Source organism: Coregonus clupeaformis, chromosome 35, assembly GCF_020615455.1.
Source record: "Coregonus clupeaformis isolate EN_2021a chromosome 35, ASM2061545v1, whole genome shotgun sequence".
Taxonomy (NCBI): domain Eukaryota; kingdom Metazoa; phylum Chordata; class Actinopteri; order Salmoniformes; family Salmonidae; genus Coregonus; species Coregonus clupeaformis.
Genome location: NC_059226.1, coordinates 14,783,996 through 14,801,960, shown reverse-complemented (window position 1 = coordinate 14,801,960; position 17,965 = coordinate 14,783,996). Strand labels below are relative to the sequence as shown.

The 17,965-nt window shown below is 43.4% G+C and overlaps 1 protein-coding gene across 2 annotated transcripts in view; it reads right to left on the bottom strand.

The window, feature by feature from the left end:
- Positions 1 to 17,965, bottom strand: part of LOC121550468 (retinoic acid receptor alpha-like) — a 196,554-nt gene that overhangs the window by 41,172 nt on the left and 137,417 nt on the right. Inside the window, exon 1 of one of the 2 annotated variants that reach the window (XM_045210868.1) lies at positions 7,179 to 8,302. The exons of the other annotated variant lie outside the window; for it this stretch is intronic. Coding sequence (XP_045066803.1) covers positions 7,179 to 7,356 — 178 coding nt within the window. The 5' untranslated portion in view covers positions 7,357 to 8,302. Of the gene's footprint in view, positions 1 to 7,178; positions 8,303 to 17,965 lie in introns of those variants that run through there. 2 annotated transcript variants of the gene reach the window in all.

Here is a 17,965-nt window from a genome sequence, read left to right as displayed (position 1 = left end):
AGTCTGGAGAGCTGCTGGGTGTGCAGGCTTTTGATACAGCCCTGCTCAAACACATCAGAGCCAGTTTATCAAGGTGAAGGTTGGTGGAATGTTTTTTGGGAAATGCCGAAAACATGAACACATGCTAATAATAGCTAAACAGTTACCTAGAGGGTACAAGATATGTTCTGAATTGGCTACCTAGTTAATCTGTTCTCTATCATATTTTATAGGCTAGACCTACATGCTGCTGCAATGTCCGGCTGTCTCGCTCTCGTCTCGCACCATGCAAACACTAGTGTCATTCCCATCCTGGCTGATATGTCGATTTGTATTTGATTTATAAAATATTTACATTATCAGAAATGATTAGATTAATTTCAATGACTTTCCTAAAACTTTTTGGATTTGATCATTTTACAAAACTTTTCCAAGCCTGGAAAACACAATTTTAAAATTCCATGACTTTTCATGACCGTACGAACCCTGTAATACAAACTTATGGACAAAATAAAAAATTAAGTACACCTACATAAAAATGAAAGAAATGTAGGTATACTTTTGCATATAGATTACAGCCAAAACTCGACTTATAAACCCTTTACAAATCCTTATTAAAGTACACTATAAATAATGTGTTGCAATATTTAATTTCAAGTGAAGGACCCCTTAGTTCCATTTCAACACTGTCTAGCCCACACAGCTGTGGACTAACAGAACCATGGGCCAACCAGCCCTAGACACAACACTCCCTAATTCCCTTCACTAAACAGACACAGTCCAATTCCCAATATCGACTCTATAATACCAAACAGACACAGCCATGCCATATCCAGTACCAGGCACCCCTTTCTAATCTACCAGGCACCACAACAACAGGGCTGTCAGGCCATTAAATCATTAATTTGTGCAACACCGTCTGCTAGTAAGTAGACTTAGCACTAGCTCTAGGAACAGCCTGTTCAGCGAGAGTTTAAATGGGAGTTTGTGGTTTCGCTGCTATTCGTTGTTTTCTCTTTAAAGATGTTAAAAGAAGCAGGCGTGGTTGCGGAGCGTACTGGCACAGGACCTGGGCTCTGGGGTGGAAGAGAAGCCGCCAAACGGGGTTGTGAAATCCTGCCCTCTGGTCCTCTCTCTCGGTTTATGATGTGATGATGAGCGCTAGTGTCTGTCAGCCTTCCCTGATTACAGAGGAGCTAGGCTAATGGTTCGCCTGCAGGTAACTGGAGTGCGTCCGTCTCTGCCACAGAGGGCCCTGTGCTCTGTGAGAGGTTGTGTGTGTGAGAGAGTGTGTGGTAAATAGAGTTGCATTGTAGTAAAGATGGGATCAGACGTTTATGCTGAAATGTGTGTGGGTGTAAAAAAACATGAGCACAAGAGGGAAATGAATGAGACGGAAATCAATTCCATTTCCCAAATGCACTTTATACGAGAACACTTCTAGTCCTCGAAAGCGCAGCGTTCCAGCGTTCTGCTTCTAACAACGAAGTTGGGCGCTCGGCTCTTTAGACAACAGTATCCCCTTTGTTTTGGACACAGTCCATTGAAGTTTGAGTAGCCACTTCTGAATTCGGAGCCCAGCTCTACACATGTCCCTTCTCAACAGGCTATTACTCCTGGTAAACACAGAGCTGCAGCAGTAACAGTAGAATAGGCCCTCGCTTTAAAACCACAGCTAGATCCCATACCAGCTGGCAGTCCCTAAAGAAAGCACCGCACCCCCCGTCTAAGACGTCCCACACCGCATGGCAAAGACGCGGGAGGGGGAGTAGGGCTACACGCCGGCTTTATTTACACACTGTGGCCACCAGGAGACTGTAGCCGCTACCGCTTTTGTTGACTCCAGCGTCTGCTGCCAGACTGTTTATTCCTCGCATCTCTTAAAATGCAGAGCCAGCCTACTACTGGTCGGCCAAACCACGGGAACACCGGGCAGACGCTGCCAGCCATGTTGGGCTGTTGGCAGGGCCAGAGAGGCCGCCCGCCTGCCTGTCCGCGAGATCTGCATTTGACAGCGGTCTCGCCACGCTGTCTGGAGCGCAAACTGCAACCCCCAAAATCCACAGTAGACCCAGTAGACCGGAACATTCTTTTACGACCCCTTCCTTTTCTTCCTACTTACTCCCTGCTTCCTCGTTTTATGTCTGTCCCTTGCTCGCTCTCTCCCTTCCTCCCACTCTATGTCCAGCTCTCTCTCCTCCTCTCTTATCGTCTCTTTCTTACATCCATCTCTCCCTTTCACCTACCACCCTTTTCTTTCTATCTTTCTTTCTCATGCTGCCTTTTCTCCACTTCCTCCATGCCGGGTGATTGTTCCCTCCCGGTGCGGAGCAACGCTGTCCATGGGAAACAATTAAACGCCACATGGTCTTCCTTAGTAAGGACTTCCTTTCTGAGGCGCCACAGGAGTGTTGTAACGGCCGTCAGGATCCCAGTAGCTCCACACACACACACACACACACACACACACTCCATGCCAAACACATCCACACCAGAGAGCCATTAGACCAGAGGCAGCTGGAGGAATCTAGGCAGGCAGCTGGAAAGGGAATTTCAAGGTGACAGTGTTTCGTCTTTGGATACCAGGACTTTTTAAGGATGAATGACATGCCACCAAACCAGACTTGACTGTATTTGTCTTTATGCATGCTTGCTAATGCATTGTAAATGCAAAATATAAATTAACTGTATATTTTTTGAGGTGGTTGGTCCTCTAATATGGTGAAGACATGGACATAAAGGTAGACTTAGTCCAGGAATTGAGGAGTTGGGCTGAAAGTCTAATCCTAAAACAAACAAATTTCCTTCGGCCAACAGAGTGGATAACAACAGTGTAATAAATATTGAAGTCCTAGCTCTGTTTCTGCCCAACTCCTAAAGGAATTGTCATGACAAATGTTCATCTTACCATTGACAATGGAGTACGCAAAAGCACAACAGATCTGGGTCCAGGCCTGTGGTTATACTCCAGGCTCTAGAGGGCCATCTCATTCCAGGCTCCACCCCTGCCTGCAAGACTCTTCTCTGGGCAGCAGCAGCAGTCAGCATGATGGAGGACATTTCAAACAACCTGTGATTGATGTGCCCAGAGTTTCGTTGTGCTGGATGGTGCCTCTCGCTGCCCTGATGAGGTGTGGTGACTTTGCCAACAGTGAGGCAGGGTGCTTGAGTTGAGTACCTGCTTTTACTAGGTGTTGCTCATCCACTCCTACAAGGATTTTTCCATTTTTCAAGGGGAGACCCTTCATGCCAGTGAAAGTGTCTGAACTTGCTCAGGCATCAAGACTATCTAATTACTATTGTAGTCACTACTTCAAGGAGCACACTGATAAAACAGACAGACTTGGTGGCTTATTTCCTGTCCTATTTTATCCTACGACTAACAATATCACTCAATTCAATAATAATAGTTAAGGCTTGCTTTTATAAAACACATCCGAAATAAATAAAGACATTGAAGTGTCAGGAAACCCAAAGACTTCCATTCTACGTCAAAGTGACCTATACTGATGTGAGAACGGCTTGGGGAGGGGAGACAAAGCTCAAAATAACCGTGCTTTCTGACTTGAGTGCTCTGGGGGATTATCCCGAGGAGGGCTGAAGTAAATAGCACTTCACTCAATAGCACTCTACTGCCGGGACTGAATGGCTGCCTACCTCTTTGTGATTGCCACAGGTTTGTTTTGGCATGAAATGGTCGGCGGCAGGGTGCCCGGCAAACATTCATGAATCAAATGGGGGCTTCCCTTCCTTTCAAAAAGTCTGGCAAAATCTGGGGCTATAGTTCAATTTAGCAAGGTGGCTGCTGCATATTTGGTGAGTGTTGCTGGGCGCACAAAACAACACCGTTAGACATCCTCAGCCTTCAGACAGAGCACAATGGGAGAGAGAGAGAGAGAGAGAGAGAGAGAGAGAGAGAGAGAGAGAGAGAGAGAGAGAGAGAGAGAGAGAGAGAGAGAGAGAGAGAGAGAGAGAGAGAGAGAGAGAGAGAGAGAGAGAGAGAGAGAGAGAGAGAGAGAGAGAGAGAGAGAGAGAGAGAGAGAGAGAGAGAGAGAGAGAGAGAGAGAGAGAGAGAGAGAGAGAGAGAGAGAGAGATTTGCACAGGGCCTATCTCCACATCAAAGTTTGTCTGGTTCTCTGAGCTGTTTTTAAAGTTGCACTATGCATAAATCACTCCGCGATTTCCTTGTTGCTAAAACTCTAATAGTTCGCCTAATTTCAGTTTATGTGACAAAGTTAGCTAGTGTAGTGTAGAGAATCATTGTACCATGTAAAACGCTAAGAAAAATATTTTCCATAACCAAAAATATTGTTGTTTAAGCTGTTTGAAGCTAGTGTACAAAAACAAAATAAAAGACGCAAAAACAAAACTTAAAAATGGGAAGCATAGAAATAGCGCACATAGAACAGATCTACCGCTTCTTAGACTTGCTTTCAAGCAGAATGATAGATCTATAATTCACATTTCTATGTGAATTTGGTCAGGTTTGTTCAGAAGGGCACACGTATAGTAGGGCTGGGCCATATATCAAATTAATTTGATTAATTCAAATATCTGTTTTTGAGCGATATTCCAAATGTTTATATCGCAATAATCAACGTTTCTTTTTTTCCCGTTCTTATGAGCGTTTATGTCCACGTGTTCTCATGTTGTCTTTTTGGTCTCGTCTCCTTCGCTCCTTCTGTGCTGTGTGCAATGGCTTGTAGGCTGTGCACCTTCCAATGTACACACACTCCAAGCCCCTGCCACTCACAACAACAAGGATGAGAGATCACTTCCTCCTCTCTGACTAGCTGATTCAACTCACTATTTGCATTTGAGGTTTGGTCCACCGGAAACGTCGCTCATATGGACACCGAAACACATTGAAACATTATTTTACTGTAATAGAGGAGAAGTTAACCTTTTTAACGATACCCTTTTTATGTCTCAACTCCTCAAATTGCAAGCAGAGCAGACACAACTAAAACAAGAGTCTCAATGAACATTGATTCTGGAAAATGTATGCTCAGTTTGTCACACGGCATTGCGGTACAACATACCGTTAGCAGCATTTTAGCCAAAGTCTCTGTTTTATAAATGTGCAATAAGCATAAAACACAATTATATAAGGAATTGGCTACTTGTTCTCATTCTCATAACAGTTAAACTGTTCTACCTTGTTAGCAAGCAAATAGATCCAAGTTGATCAACTTCAAATATAAAGAGTAGCTGGCTACTCACTAGCACATGGGCTTGTGCTTGAGAGATTGTTTATGAGACCTGTGTTACATTTTCTAGTCATTATTAGTGAATGTGCATTATGCATGGTTCTGGTATTTTTTTTAAACAAAAAGGGCATTTTCATAAACAGACTTGAAAGCCAGATCAGTGATTATGGCAAAAAAGCAGAGTAAACTATAATTTAAAAAAAATATTACATTCTTTCTGGGTCCTATGGTTGTGGAAGGCATATATTTAGCCTAGGTATAATTTCACAAGTCCTGAATTCATTAGATTATTACTGACTGTCTGAAATGCAGTGTATTGCACCTTTAAATTGTACAACAAAGCTTATTTAGAAGAAAAGAAAAATAGAAAAAAAAATATTATATATATATATATAAAATCGAGATCTATATTGTGAATCTGCCATAAGTTCGAAAAAAAAAAATAGAGATATGATTTTTAGGCCATATCGCACAGCCCTAAAGTATAGCAAAACGTTTTGCAATGAAAATCAGTCCTCTAGTTGTTGGACAAGTTCAGGTAAGCAAGAACTTCCCTGTTCCATTCACTTCCAAAACATTTTGTCTCTACTGAACAGGACCCTGGTTTGTGACTCATTGCAACACCCTGTTGAGATCCCAGCAGTGTTGTTCTCTCATGAGGACATTTCTATGGGAGACCTTCAAAGAGCGGCTCTGACTGTCTGACTCAGCTGAAACTGAGAAAGGGCTCTGGTCAACTTTAATTCTCCATGACCACAACAAGCAACTATCAACATCAAAATAGACCTAAAAGTGTAGGGATGAACATGCTATAAAATATATCTCAAAGTTTAAATCAAAGATGCCCAAGCTTTTTCCAGATTGTAGAATATATATATATAACCTCCTTAAGATCCTTAAGCCCTCTGTGTCTTCCTGACCTCTTTGCCCCCTTCAAAAGGGGCATAAATACTTTGGTCAATTGTAGCTATCTCCATGAGAAAGGGGAACTGAGCCAGTGAACAAATGATCCCTCCAACATACTTACACAAGCTTAGCAATGTTGACATGTCCAAACAATCACTGGAGACCACATTTCCAGGCAGACTTTGACCTTCAAAAGGTCACACTTGCACTGTGAGCACATCCCTGGAATTGTTCCATCATCACACTTCTTGTGAATTTGGAGCAGATATGTTTTAAATATAAAGATAGTTTCTCCTCACAAGACACAGACACTGACTTGTAGGCTACTATAAAAAAAGACGAATGAGTCAGCAAGTTACAAATACATTACCTTACTATCCTACCCAGTGTGTGATCTTTGGACATTGGACTCCACTAAAGGCTGTAAAAAAAAAAAAGATGCAAGCAAAGAACTGCAAGCATTGTGCATCTTTTCGGTCATACAGATCATTTAAAATGTACTTGTTTGGCAATGTTACTTGATATGGTTAGGTCAACCTTTTTCTCCCATGTGAGAAAGTAGGCCTAGGCTATATATAGCATGTCGTTGTATATCTAAACACTAGTATAGCAACACAGACATGGCCACATAGTCACAAGGCGCCTCAAGCATGGCATGGCTTTAGTTTTTGCAAACAATTTGAAATAATGTAATACGGCGGTGAGAATGCGTTGCCACACTGTTATTACGATGTTGCAAATAAATGCTGCATGTTTTTACGATGATAAACTGTTGTATGGCGATAAAATGTAACGAGTTGGCTAAGAATACCAGTTCAAATAATTAAATTGAACTGATGATGCACTGTCGACAAAAGTAAGTTTGGCCTACATTCAATAACTTCAAACAGAGACAGAACATGAAGCCTACCGAAGAGCGAAACATTATAACAACGCGGGGTCGTGCAACAATCCACAGCACACATCATGGCATGCGTGTAATATCTACAGATTACATTATATGTGCGCCTTGGTACATGCATGTTTCTTTCGACAATCAATTACTGGTTAGTCGAGAACAAGTAAAGTGGAAATCAACATACAGTGGTTTGATCCATTCCAGTGTTGATTTCTGATGGACGAGCTGAAGGGACGGGGTGCCCCAGGTACGAGGCCCTTATCAGGGATTAGACATCCTCGGTTCTGGTGGTAGTAATCCATAGTTAAAAACGGGTTCGGACTAGGGGTGAGTCCCACCACATCCTCACTGTCGTACATCATGCAAAACTAACTGCAGCCCAAAATAGAAAGCGAATTTCCTTTGCTCTCCTCTCGTTCGAATAAAGAAGACAAGAGAGCGTTTCAAAAACACCGAGCGCAACGAAGGATGTCATCACATATCGCGGGGATAGAACGCATTGGAGGGTTTCCTCCCTAACGGAGTTGTAACAATATTACAACAATGTAACAAGTTCTTGTTCTCCAATTTATCCGATGAAGTGACGCAACCGACCTATATTGTTGTTTAATTCAGTGGGCACAAACGGTAGCAAACAAACGGTTGTGATTAGGAAAAATCATTAAACAAAAATGTTAAAACATAATTATTCCGTCCGTTATTTGCTCGGCTCGTTTTGGGAAAATATGAGTCCACGATTCAGTGTTTTTGAATTGTGTTTGTTAAGCTGTTGACCAACTCGGGCGACACAGGGATAAAAGTGGACCACGCTATCCCGCCCGTCGAGCTGCCTTTTCACTCCAATGCAAGCATGTGTAGAATGCAAGTACTATAGAAAATTCGTCTATGATAAATGTATTGTCCAGCGTCAGTGACGTGTCCACCCAATCTCGTATTTAGAGATACTGTATGTCGCCTCACCAACCGAATCAAGTGGAAATAGGTATTATAATTCCAACAACACCAGAACGGATAGTATGTCCAGGAGTATTATCCTATCTCTTCGATAGACGAAGGCGAGCGCTATAATATTTAATCTAAAATACAATAGGTTTAAGATTCGCCGAAAAATCTCAAGAATCTGTTGAGCATCCTGTTGTTTTCGGGTTCCTCGCGTTACATAAGGATACTTGAGGTCCGGCGTCCATGTCTTGTGAAGGGACCTCTGCTCACCGTTCATTCAGTTTCCAAATCCTGCCCTGCAATTTTTTGACGAGTATCAGCAGCTGCGCATTAGCTCCACGTACCCAGCCTCACTTCTCCTTCCTAAAACCTCAGCTGGGTGTTTAAAACCGGAAGCATCACGTTTAGGGGAAAAGCATGGCGGAAGAGGCGAAGCCCGCAAACAGCCTCTGTCTATCTCCCTCTCAGCTCTCCCTCATTGGCTCCGGCCAAATGTAACCTTCTCAGGTTGTAAATCATAGAGGGGGGCATTTGATGTAGTTGAAGGAGTTCATCAGATGACTGAGGTGGAGTATCTATTATGCATGAGATTTGAAGTGGAACATGATAATTACATGATAATAACAGTACCGCACTAATTGATCTATGACTGTAGTGGGACTTGACAGCAACTGTAGTGGGACTTGACAGCAACTGGGCTGTCATTTTGTTACAATGACTGAAGTCGGACAACGGCCCTTTAAAAGTGCATTATGCAGAAATCGCTCTGCCATTTCCTGGTTGCTAAAATTCTAATAGTTCGCCAAATTTTTGTTTATGTGACAAAACAAGCAAGTATAGTGTAGAGAATCATTGTACCATCCAAACTGCTGTGAAATATATTTTCCATAACCAAACATATTGTACACTGAACAAAAATATAAACACAACATGTGAAGTGATGGTCCCATGTTTCATGAGCTGAAATAAAATATCCCAGAAATTTTCCACACACTCAAAAAACGTATTTCCCTCCAATTTTGTGCACAAATTTGTTTACATCCCTGTTAGTGAGAACTTCTCCTTTGCCAATATAATCCATCTACCTGACAGGTGTGGCATATCAAGAAGCTGATTAAACAGCATGATCATTACACAGGTGCACCTTGTGCTGGGGACAATAAAAGGCCACTCTAAAATGCGCAGTTTTGTCACACAATACCAAAGATGTCTCAAGTTTTCAGGGAGCGTGCAATTGGCATGCTGGCTGCAGGAATGTCCACCAGAGCTGTTGCCAGATAATTTTATGTTTATTCCTCAACCATAAGCGTCCTCCAACGTTGTTTTAGAGAATTTGGCAGTACATCCAACTGGCCTCACAACCGCAGACCACGTGTATGGCGTCGTGTGGGCGAGCTGTTTGCTGATGTCAACGTTGTGAACAGAATGCCCCATGGTGGAGGTGGGGTTATGGTATGGGCAGGCATAAGCTAAGGACAACTAACACAATTACATTTTATCGATGGCCATTTGAATGCACAGAGATACCGTGACGAGATCCTGAGGACCATTGTCATGCCATTCATACGCCGCCATCACCTCATGTTTCAGCATGATAATGCACAGCCCCATGTCACAAGGATCTGTACACAATTCATGGAAGCTGAAAATGTCCCAGTTCTTCCATGGCCTGCATACTCACCAGACATGTCACCCATTGAGCATGTTTGGAATGCTCTGGATTGACGTGTACGACAGCGTGTTTTCACTTCCCGTCAATATACAGCAACTTCACATTCCACAATCAACAGCCTGATCAACTCTGTGCAAAGGAGATGTGTCGCGCTGCATGAGGCAAATGGTGGTCACACCAGATACTGACTGGTTTTCGGATCCACGACCCTACCATTTTTTTAAAGGTTTCTGTGGCCAACAGATGCATATCTGTATTCCCAGTCATGTGAAATCCATAGATTAGGGCCTAATACATTTATTTTAATTGATTGATTTCCTTATATGAACAGTAAAACCTTTGAAATTGTTGCATGTTGCGTTTCTATTTTTGTTCAGTATATTTTCAGCTGTTTGAAGCTGGTGTACAAAACCGAAAGTAAAATACGCAAAAATGAAACTTAAGAACAGGAAGCATAGAAATAGCTCACATAGAACAGATCTACCGCTTCTTGGACTTGCTTTCAATGATAATTACAGAGCTATAACTTACATTTCTATGTGAATTTGGTCAGGTCACCCAAAAATGTACATATTGCAGCTTTAATAAAGTTGTATTCTATTCAAAAACAAAAAAAGGCTTGGACAGTTTAAAAATATGAGTGACAAATCAGTAGGGTTAAGCCTGAACGCAGAATAATGTATTTACTGAAAACAAGTGTGGTGGCTGTTGTTCTGAGACAAAACAAGACACTTGTTAATATTGTTCCACCTTTCCTTCTATCCTTGTCCTTTTACCGTAAATACACCCATTGACTGCCCACCAATTACACACACACTTCCCAGTGCAGCTGAACTCTCTGTGAACCCAACAAACCAGGCAAAAGCCTCACCTCGTGCTGGCCCACCACGCACTCACCTTCTCACCTCTGCACCTTTCAACTGACATCACCCTAAAGTTCTCCTGTAATCTGGTAGGAACCCTCCCCGGTAGGAACCCCCCCCCCCACACACACACACACACCTTCCTTGGTTTCACTTCCCTGGGCAGAGGTTGCACACACACTCGCTAGGGGGGAGAACAGTGTGCATATAACAAGGCAATGAATAGTCAAGTCGTAGCGCCACTGTGCATCAGTGAATGAGCTAAACCAAGGTTGCTGTCAGTGAGTGAAAGATGGCCCCATCTGTAAGTAGAAAAATTTATCAACCTCTTCTTTTCATGCCTCGGCTGAACCCATTTTTTTCCTTGACGTGAAAGTGCTCGGGTATTGATTTTCGGCTGTTTAAAATATTAGCTGCTCGGGATAAAAAGACCACACATCAAATAAATACACATTCGTTAAATCAATGGGAGGCATTAAATCCATTGAGAGTGGCGGCAGGGGTACTAGCCACAGATATAGGATCTATATAGGATATTAAAATGTTCTGATGGGTATGTAAGCGATCGAGCAGCGCCTGGCAAGCTGCGTATTGAAAAGTGACTTCATTGTAAATGTACGGTACAGAGCAATTTGCTATTACTTACGCTTACATCATTGCCTTTGGCTTTAGCCCAGTTTGCTTATTCCCATTTCACAACATATTTTCGTTCGAGGTCAGTTGATGATTAAGTAAAGAAACACGTTTTACACATCAAGCAATTCAGGAAAGTGGAACAACAGCCAAATATTGCCTTTGTCTCTGAGGCACTGCTAAGTGCACTCATATATTGTAGGCCTTCACCTCTTGACCCTAATAATCACACGTGCACACAATCTGTCCAACCTTTGACTGATTCAAATCAAATTTTCTTTGTCACACGCTGCGAATACAACTGAAATGCTTGCTTACGAGCCCTTCCCAAGTTTAAAAATAATAAAATAGTAACACAAGAGGAGCAAAAAAAATACAAGAATGGGGCTATACACAGGGAGTTCCAGTACCAGATCAATGTGCAGAGGTATGAGGTATTTGAGGTAAATATGCACATGAACGCAGGGTAAAGTGACTAGGCATCAGGATAGATAATAATATGAATAAAATAAAGAACAGAGTAGCCGCAGCAAAGGATGATTGTAAAAGTGTGTGAGTGTGCGTGTGTAGGTATGTACAGTGCCTTCGGAAAGTACTCAGACCCCTTGACCTTTTCCACATTTTGTTACATTACAGCCTTATTCTAAAAAGGATAAAAAATAATAATCCTCAGCAATCTACACACAATACCCCATAATGACAAAGCGAAAACAGGTTTTTAGAAATGTTTACAAATGTATACAAAAACTGAAATACCTTATTTACATAAGTATTCAGACCCTTTGCTATGATATTCGAAATTGAGCTCAGGTGCATCCTGTTTCCATTGATCTTCTTTGAGATGTTTCTACAACTTGATTGGAGTTCACCTGTGGTAAATTCAATTGATTGGACATGATTTGGAAAGGCACACACCTGTCTATATAAGGTCCCACAGTTGACAGTGCATGTCAGAGCAAAAAACAAGCCATGAGGTCGAAGTAATTGTCCGTAGAGCTCCGAGACAGGATTGTGTCGAGGCACAGAACTGGGGAAGGGTACCAAAACATGTCTGCAGTATTGAAGGTCCCCAAGAACACAGTGGCCTCCATTTTTAAATGGAAGAAGTTTGGAACCACCAAGACTCTTCCTAGAGCTGGCCGCCCAGCCAAACTGAGCAATTGAGGGAGAAGGGCCTTGGTCAGGGAGGTGACCAACAACCCGATGGTCACCCTGACAGAGCTCTAGAGTTAATCTGTGGAGATGGGAGAACCTTCCAGAAGGACAACCATCTCTGCAGCACTCCACCAATCAGGCCTTTATGGTAGAGTGGCCAGACGGAAGCCACTCCTCAGTAAAAGGCACATGACAGCCCGCTTGGAGTTTGCCAAAACGCACCTAAAGATTTTCAGACCATGAGAAACAAGATTCTCTGGTCTGATGAAACCAATATTGAACTCTTCGGCCTAAATGCCAAGCGTCATGTCTGGAGGAAACCTGGCACCATCCCTACGGTGAAGCATGGTGGTGGCAGCATCATGCTGTGGGGATGTTTTTCAGCGGCAGGGACTGGGAGACTAGTCAGGATCGAGGAAAAGATGAACGGCGCAAAGTACAGAGAGATCCTTGATGAAAACCTGCTCCAAAGCACTCAGGACCTCAGACTGGGGCGAAGGTTCACCTTTCAACAGGACAACGACCCTAAGCACACAGCCAAGACAACGCAGGAGCGGCTTCGGGACAAGTCTCTGAATGTCCTTGAGTAGCCCAGCCAGAGCCCGGTCAAACATCTCTGGAGAGACCTGAAAATAGCTGTGCAGCAACGCTCCCCATCCAACCTGACAGAGCTTGAGAGGATCTGCAGAAAAGAATGGGAGACCCTCCCCGAATACAGGTGTGCCAAGCTTGTAGCGTCATACCCAAGAAGACGCGATGCTGTCATCGCTGCCAAAGGTGCTTCAAGAAAGTACTGAGTAAAGGGTCTGAATACTTATGTAAATATGATATATTTGTTTTAATAAATGTGCAAACATTTGTAAAAACCTGTCTTTTCAATTTAATCAATTTTATAATAAGGCTGTAACGTAACAAAATGTGGAAAAAGTCAAGGGGTCTGAATACTTTCCAAAGGCACTGTATTTGTGTTTGTATTTTGTTGGTGTGCGTGTGTTGTGTGTGTGCGTTTATATGTAGTGTATGTGAATGCTTGTGGGTTTTCTGTGGGAGTGTCAATGTAGTGTGTGTGAGCTAGTGTGTATATGGTGTGTATATATAGTGTAGTGAGTGTGCGTAGGACCAGTGCAAGATGGAGTCCATTAACTGACTATTTAGCAGTCAGCTATTAAGCAGTCTTATGGCTTGGGGGTAGAAGATGTCTCTGAGATTGTTGGTCTGAGAGCCGATGCTCCGGTGCTGTTTGCAGAGTGAACAGTCTATGGCTTGGTGGGTGTATGGAGTCTGGCAATTTGTCAGGCCTTCCTCTGATACCGCCTGATTTAGAGGTCCTGGATGGCAGCGAGCTCGGCCCCAGTGATGTCCTACGCTGTCCACATCACTGTCTGTAGCACTTTGCGGTCAAGGGCGGTGCATTTGCCATACCAAGAGGTGATGCAGCCAGTCAAGATGCTCTCGACGGTGCAGCTGTAGAACCTTTTGAGGATTCGAGGGCCCATGCCAAATATTTTCAACCTACTGAGGGGGAAGAGGTGCCGCCGTGCCCTTTTCACGACTGTGCAGATGTTTGTGGACCATGTTAAGTCCTTAGTGATGTGGAAGCCAAGGAACTTGAAGCTCTCGACCCGCTCCACAACAGCCCTGTCGATATGGATGGGGGCGAGCTCGCCCCTCTTTCTCCTATAGTCCACACTCTGCTCCTTGGTCTTACTGACATTGAGGGAGAGGTTGTTGTCCTGGCACCACACTGTTAAGTCTCTGACCTCCTCCCTATAGTCTGTCTCATCGTCGTCGTGTCGTCAGCAAACTTGATGATTGTATTGGAGTCGTGCGCGGCCACGTAGTCGTGGGTGAACAGGGAGTACAGGAGGGGACTAAGCACACATCCCTGATGGGACCCCATGTTGAGTGTCAGCATGGCGGAGGTGTTGTTGCCTACCCTCAACACCTGGGGCCAGCACGTCAGGAAGTTGCAGAGGGAGGGGTTCTCTCCTAGGGTCCCTAGCTTGATGATGAGCTTGGAAGGGACTATGGTGTTGAACACTGAGCTGTAGTCTATAAACATTATTCTCAGTTATTTCCCCTCTTGTCCAAGTGGGAGAGGGCAGTGTGAAGTGCAACTGACATTGCATCATCTGTGGATCTGTTAGGGCGGTATGCGAATTGGAGTGGGTCTAGGGTGTCTGGGATGATGGAGTTGATGTGTGTCATGACCAGCCTTTCAAAGCATTTCATAACTACAGATGTGAGTGCTACAGGGTGATAGTCATTTAGGCAGGTTACCTTGGAGCTCTTAGGAACAGGGACAATGGTGGTCAGCTTGAAACATGTTGGGATTACAGACTGGTACAATGTCAGTGAAGACACTTGCCAGCTGGTCTGCGCATGCTTTGAGATTGCGCCCTTCGACTGTTGGCTCCGAGTCAGTCTCACAGGTTTCGCACTATAAGCATACAAATATTGCTCTCTAACGGATAAGGTGCACAGGAGTTCTAAAGGGTCTTGTTATCAACCAAAAATGTCAATCAGGTCAGTAACCTTAGGCTGCCTGTTCAGTGACACTATTTCAACACATGGGCCAACACTCTTTACTCTTACAGATAACCCTTTATGGAGTGTGTGTCAACTGGCAAGAAACAACACACCACTAGATGATGAAGCCAGTATTCACAAATAGTCTCTGAGTAGGAGTGCTCATTTGGATCAGTTTGGCCTTTTAGATCTTAATTAATAAGATTACATGGACAGGGGGGACCTGATCCTGGACACCCCAATGCCTCATGGAGTTCTACAGAGAAAGTAATGGAACTGAAGCCATTCTTCTTGCTAATTTCTTATCTTGCTGAATACGTCCTGGCTGGATCTGACTTTGAGAAACGCACCGACACTTCTAAACATTTAAACGCCATGAATCACTTTCTGGAACCTGTGAAGGAAGGCTGTGAAGGAAATGGGCTTTTCCTGGGTGTCAACAAGACAGTAAATCTTCTCGCTCTTAAGAGCTAAAACTTCTGAACCGCTGCCCACTTTGAGTGATAGACAGTGGAGCACAGGTAAATCAGGCCTTTAAATTCTGAAAAGGCCAGTGGCGACCCGTCATTGAGGGCAGGTGGGGCAGAGCGCCACATGTTATTTTGGGGGGATTGCCTGTTTTGCATGTTATTTTGGTATTAATACGTGTCACATATCAGTTTGCAAACAATGTAAAAAAATATATATATATCATTTGAGTTAATACAGCCACATACAAACATGGTCTCTTTTTTGTTTTCTTGAGTAAGGCAGCTCCAAAATGCAGGTGTTTCAGCCTAGCTCAGTGCTTTCTGTCCGAGTAGCCATGATTAGCTGTTCAGGAGTCTTATGGCTTGGGGAGTAGAAGCTGTTAAGAAGCCTTTTGGACCTAGACTTGGCGCTCCGGTACCGCTTGCCGTGCGGTAGCAGAGAGAACAGTCTATGACTAGGGTGGCTGGAGTCTTTGACAATTCTGAGGGCCTTCCTCTGACACCGCCTGGTATAGAGGTCCTGGATGGCAGGAAGCTTGGCCCCAGTGATGTACTGGGCCGTACGCACTACCCTCTGTAGTGTGTACGGATAAATATTGAAGAGAAAGTATAGATAAAACGTATCGGTGCTCATCGGCCATAAACGTTACACAACAAGTTGGAAATTGCAAATTCATCAATGAGTGGTTTGGAAGGAATCGGTGACAGTGGCTAACTGCAAGAATTGCAAAGCAATCACTAGCCTGCTATTCAGTGGAGTGGCTGTGTGGTCCCAAATCTGGGATTAAGGGGCTCTTTTCTAAGTATAAAATGATAAACATTCAAAATTGGCCATGCTGTCACTGAAGCATGATTTGTGCCACGCTCAAAACAACTGTTAACTCGGAACTGCGAAAACTTGACTTCCAGTGAGTTCAAGACAACTGGGAAGTCGGGAATAAACGAGCTCCGACTGGGAAAATATGTTTGAACGGTCATCCAACTCGGAATTGTAATTCTGGCCTCTTTCTCTTTCTTTGATGACATAATTTGCCCACGAAGGACCGCCGCGCCACCTTCCTGTTCAAGTGAGCACAGCACAACAAGAGTCCAAAAATCTATTGTATGCTGCTGCATAAATGATGTAATATTCCAGGGAGAAATGTATACTATAGCTAAGAAAGTAATACTAAGTGTATGTTGTGTAGTACGCTGTTAGTAGCCCATGTGCCTCACCCTAATAATTTGGTATATTTTCACCTTGTAACTTAGCCTACTGTTCTGACTTGGTGGGGCACATGTAGCCTATAACCTGTTTTAGAGAAATGTAATCATCAAATATTGTAAGAGCTTTCATTGTCTGCATATATGCCTCCTTTACTTATCTTACAGTTCTGACTTGGAATTCTGTCGCTGTACATTTCAAAAGTGCTAAACAAATAGATATATTGACTACGTCCGTCCTAGCTCGCTCATTAATGTCTTAATCTAAATTACGGATTTTTGTCTTATCCACTTGTCGTCCCCTTATGCCATAATTTGTACATCTCAATTGTCATTAGAAACCATATTTGTTTAAGCAAGTCAGCCATATCAGCTATGTTTTTGTAAAGGCAGTAAATGAGGCAGAATGAGCTGTTTCACTGCCAGACAAGGCTCCACTGATAGCCAGATGTAGCAGTGGTAAGATGTTGGGACAGCTTTATGTAGGCCCTAACAGTTTGTGGGCACCATTTGTCACAGTTCTAGAGCAATTAATGTATTGTTTAGTGTTGTGTTGTGTTGTGTAGTGGCTTTGCTGGCATGCATCATACTTTGTTTTTTTTTCCCCCACCAAGATTTACATGCTAAAATCGCCACTAGAAAAGGCAATGAGTTGGCAGCCTGCTTGGAGGCAGTAGAGGACCGGCTCTTCCTGGGCACGGTAGGGGAAAACAGTGATACATGCCAACACATTGGACCTGATGATGCCAATTAGAAACACTTACACATTTTCAACCACCTTAAAAAGGTCAACCCTCAAATTGGGTTAAAAATGAGATTCGCGATAGGTGAAACAGCACCACTGGCCTCCCCAGGCACATTTGTTTTTGTTTTGAGGAAATTAGCATCCAGCATCGTGGTGAAAATGTAATCATAGTACATACTCTGCTGTGCTATCGCGTGCAATGATGTGCAATGATGTCCAAGGGAAAAAAACAGTGTTCGTTGTTTGAAGTAACGTCTTTGTAATATCGCAAACGGACATGGCAGTTTCACCACTATGGATTCCAGATTTAAGGAGAAGTGGGAAAGAATTGGCTATTTTGTACAAGTGAAATGCTGTGGTACATTGATATGGCATGTTTAGGGAAATACACCTCATCTTCGCATACAAAGAGATAATTGTAGTGTACTGATAACAAATCAAGGAGATAATGAAGATATTTACTTCTAAGCTACTTTACAACCCTCAAATGAATTGCGGGCCGATGCACTTGAGATAATGAGAGTAGATTACATGGTGTCCTTGATAAGAGGAATTAGCATTAGTCTTTGGAGCCCAAGTGGTGCAGGGAGGGATGCGGGAGCTGAGATTTAGGAAGGGAGGGTGGTATGGGATGGGGGGATTGAAGAGGTTTATGATGTGATGGGAGGAAATGCGTGAGAAAACCTGACGGTAACTTCAAAGCACTAAACTATTTATTACCCCCTCATCCCTGCCCCCCCCCCTCCCCCCCCCCTTTAA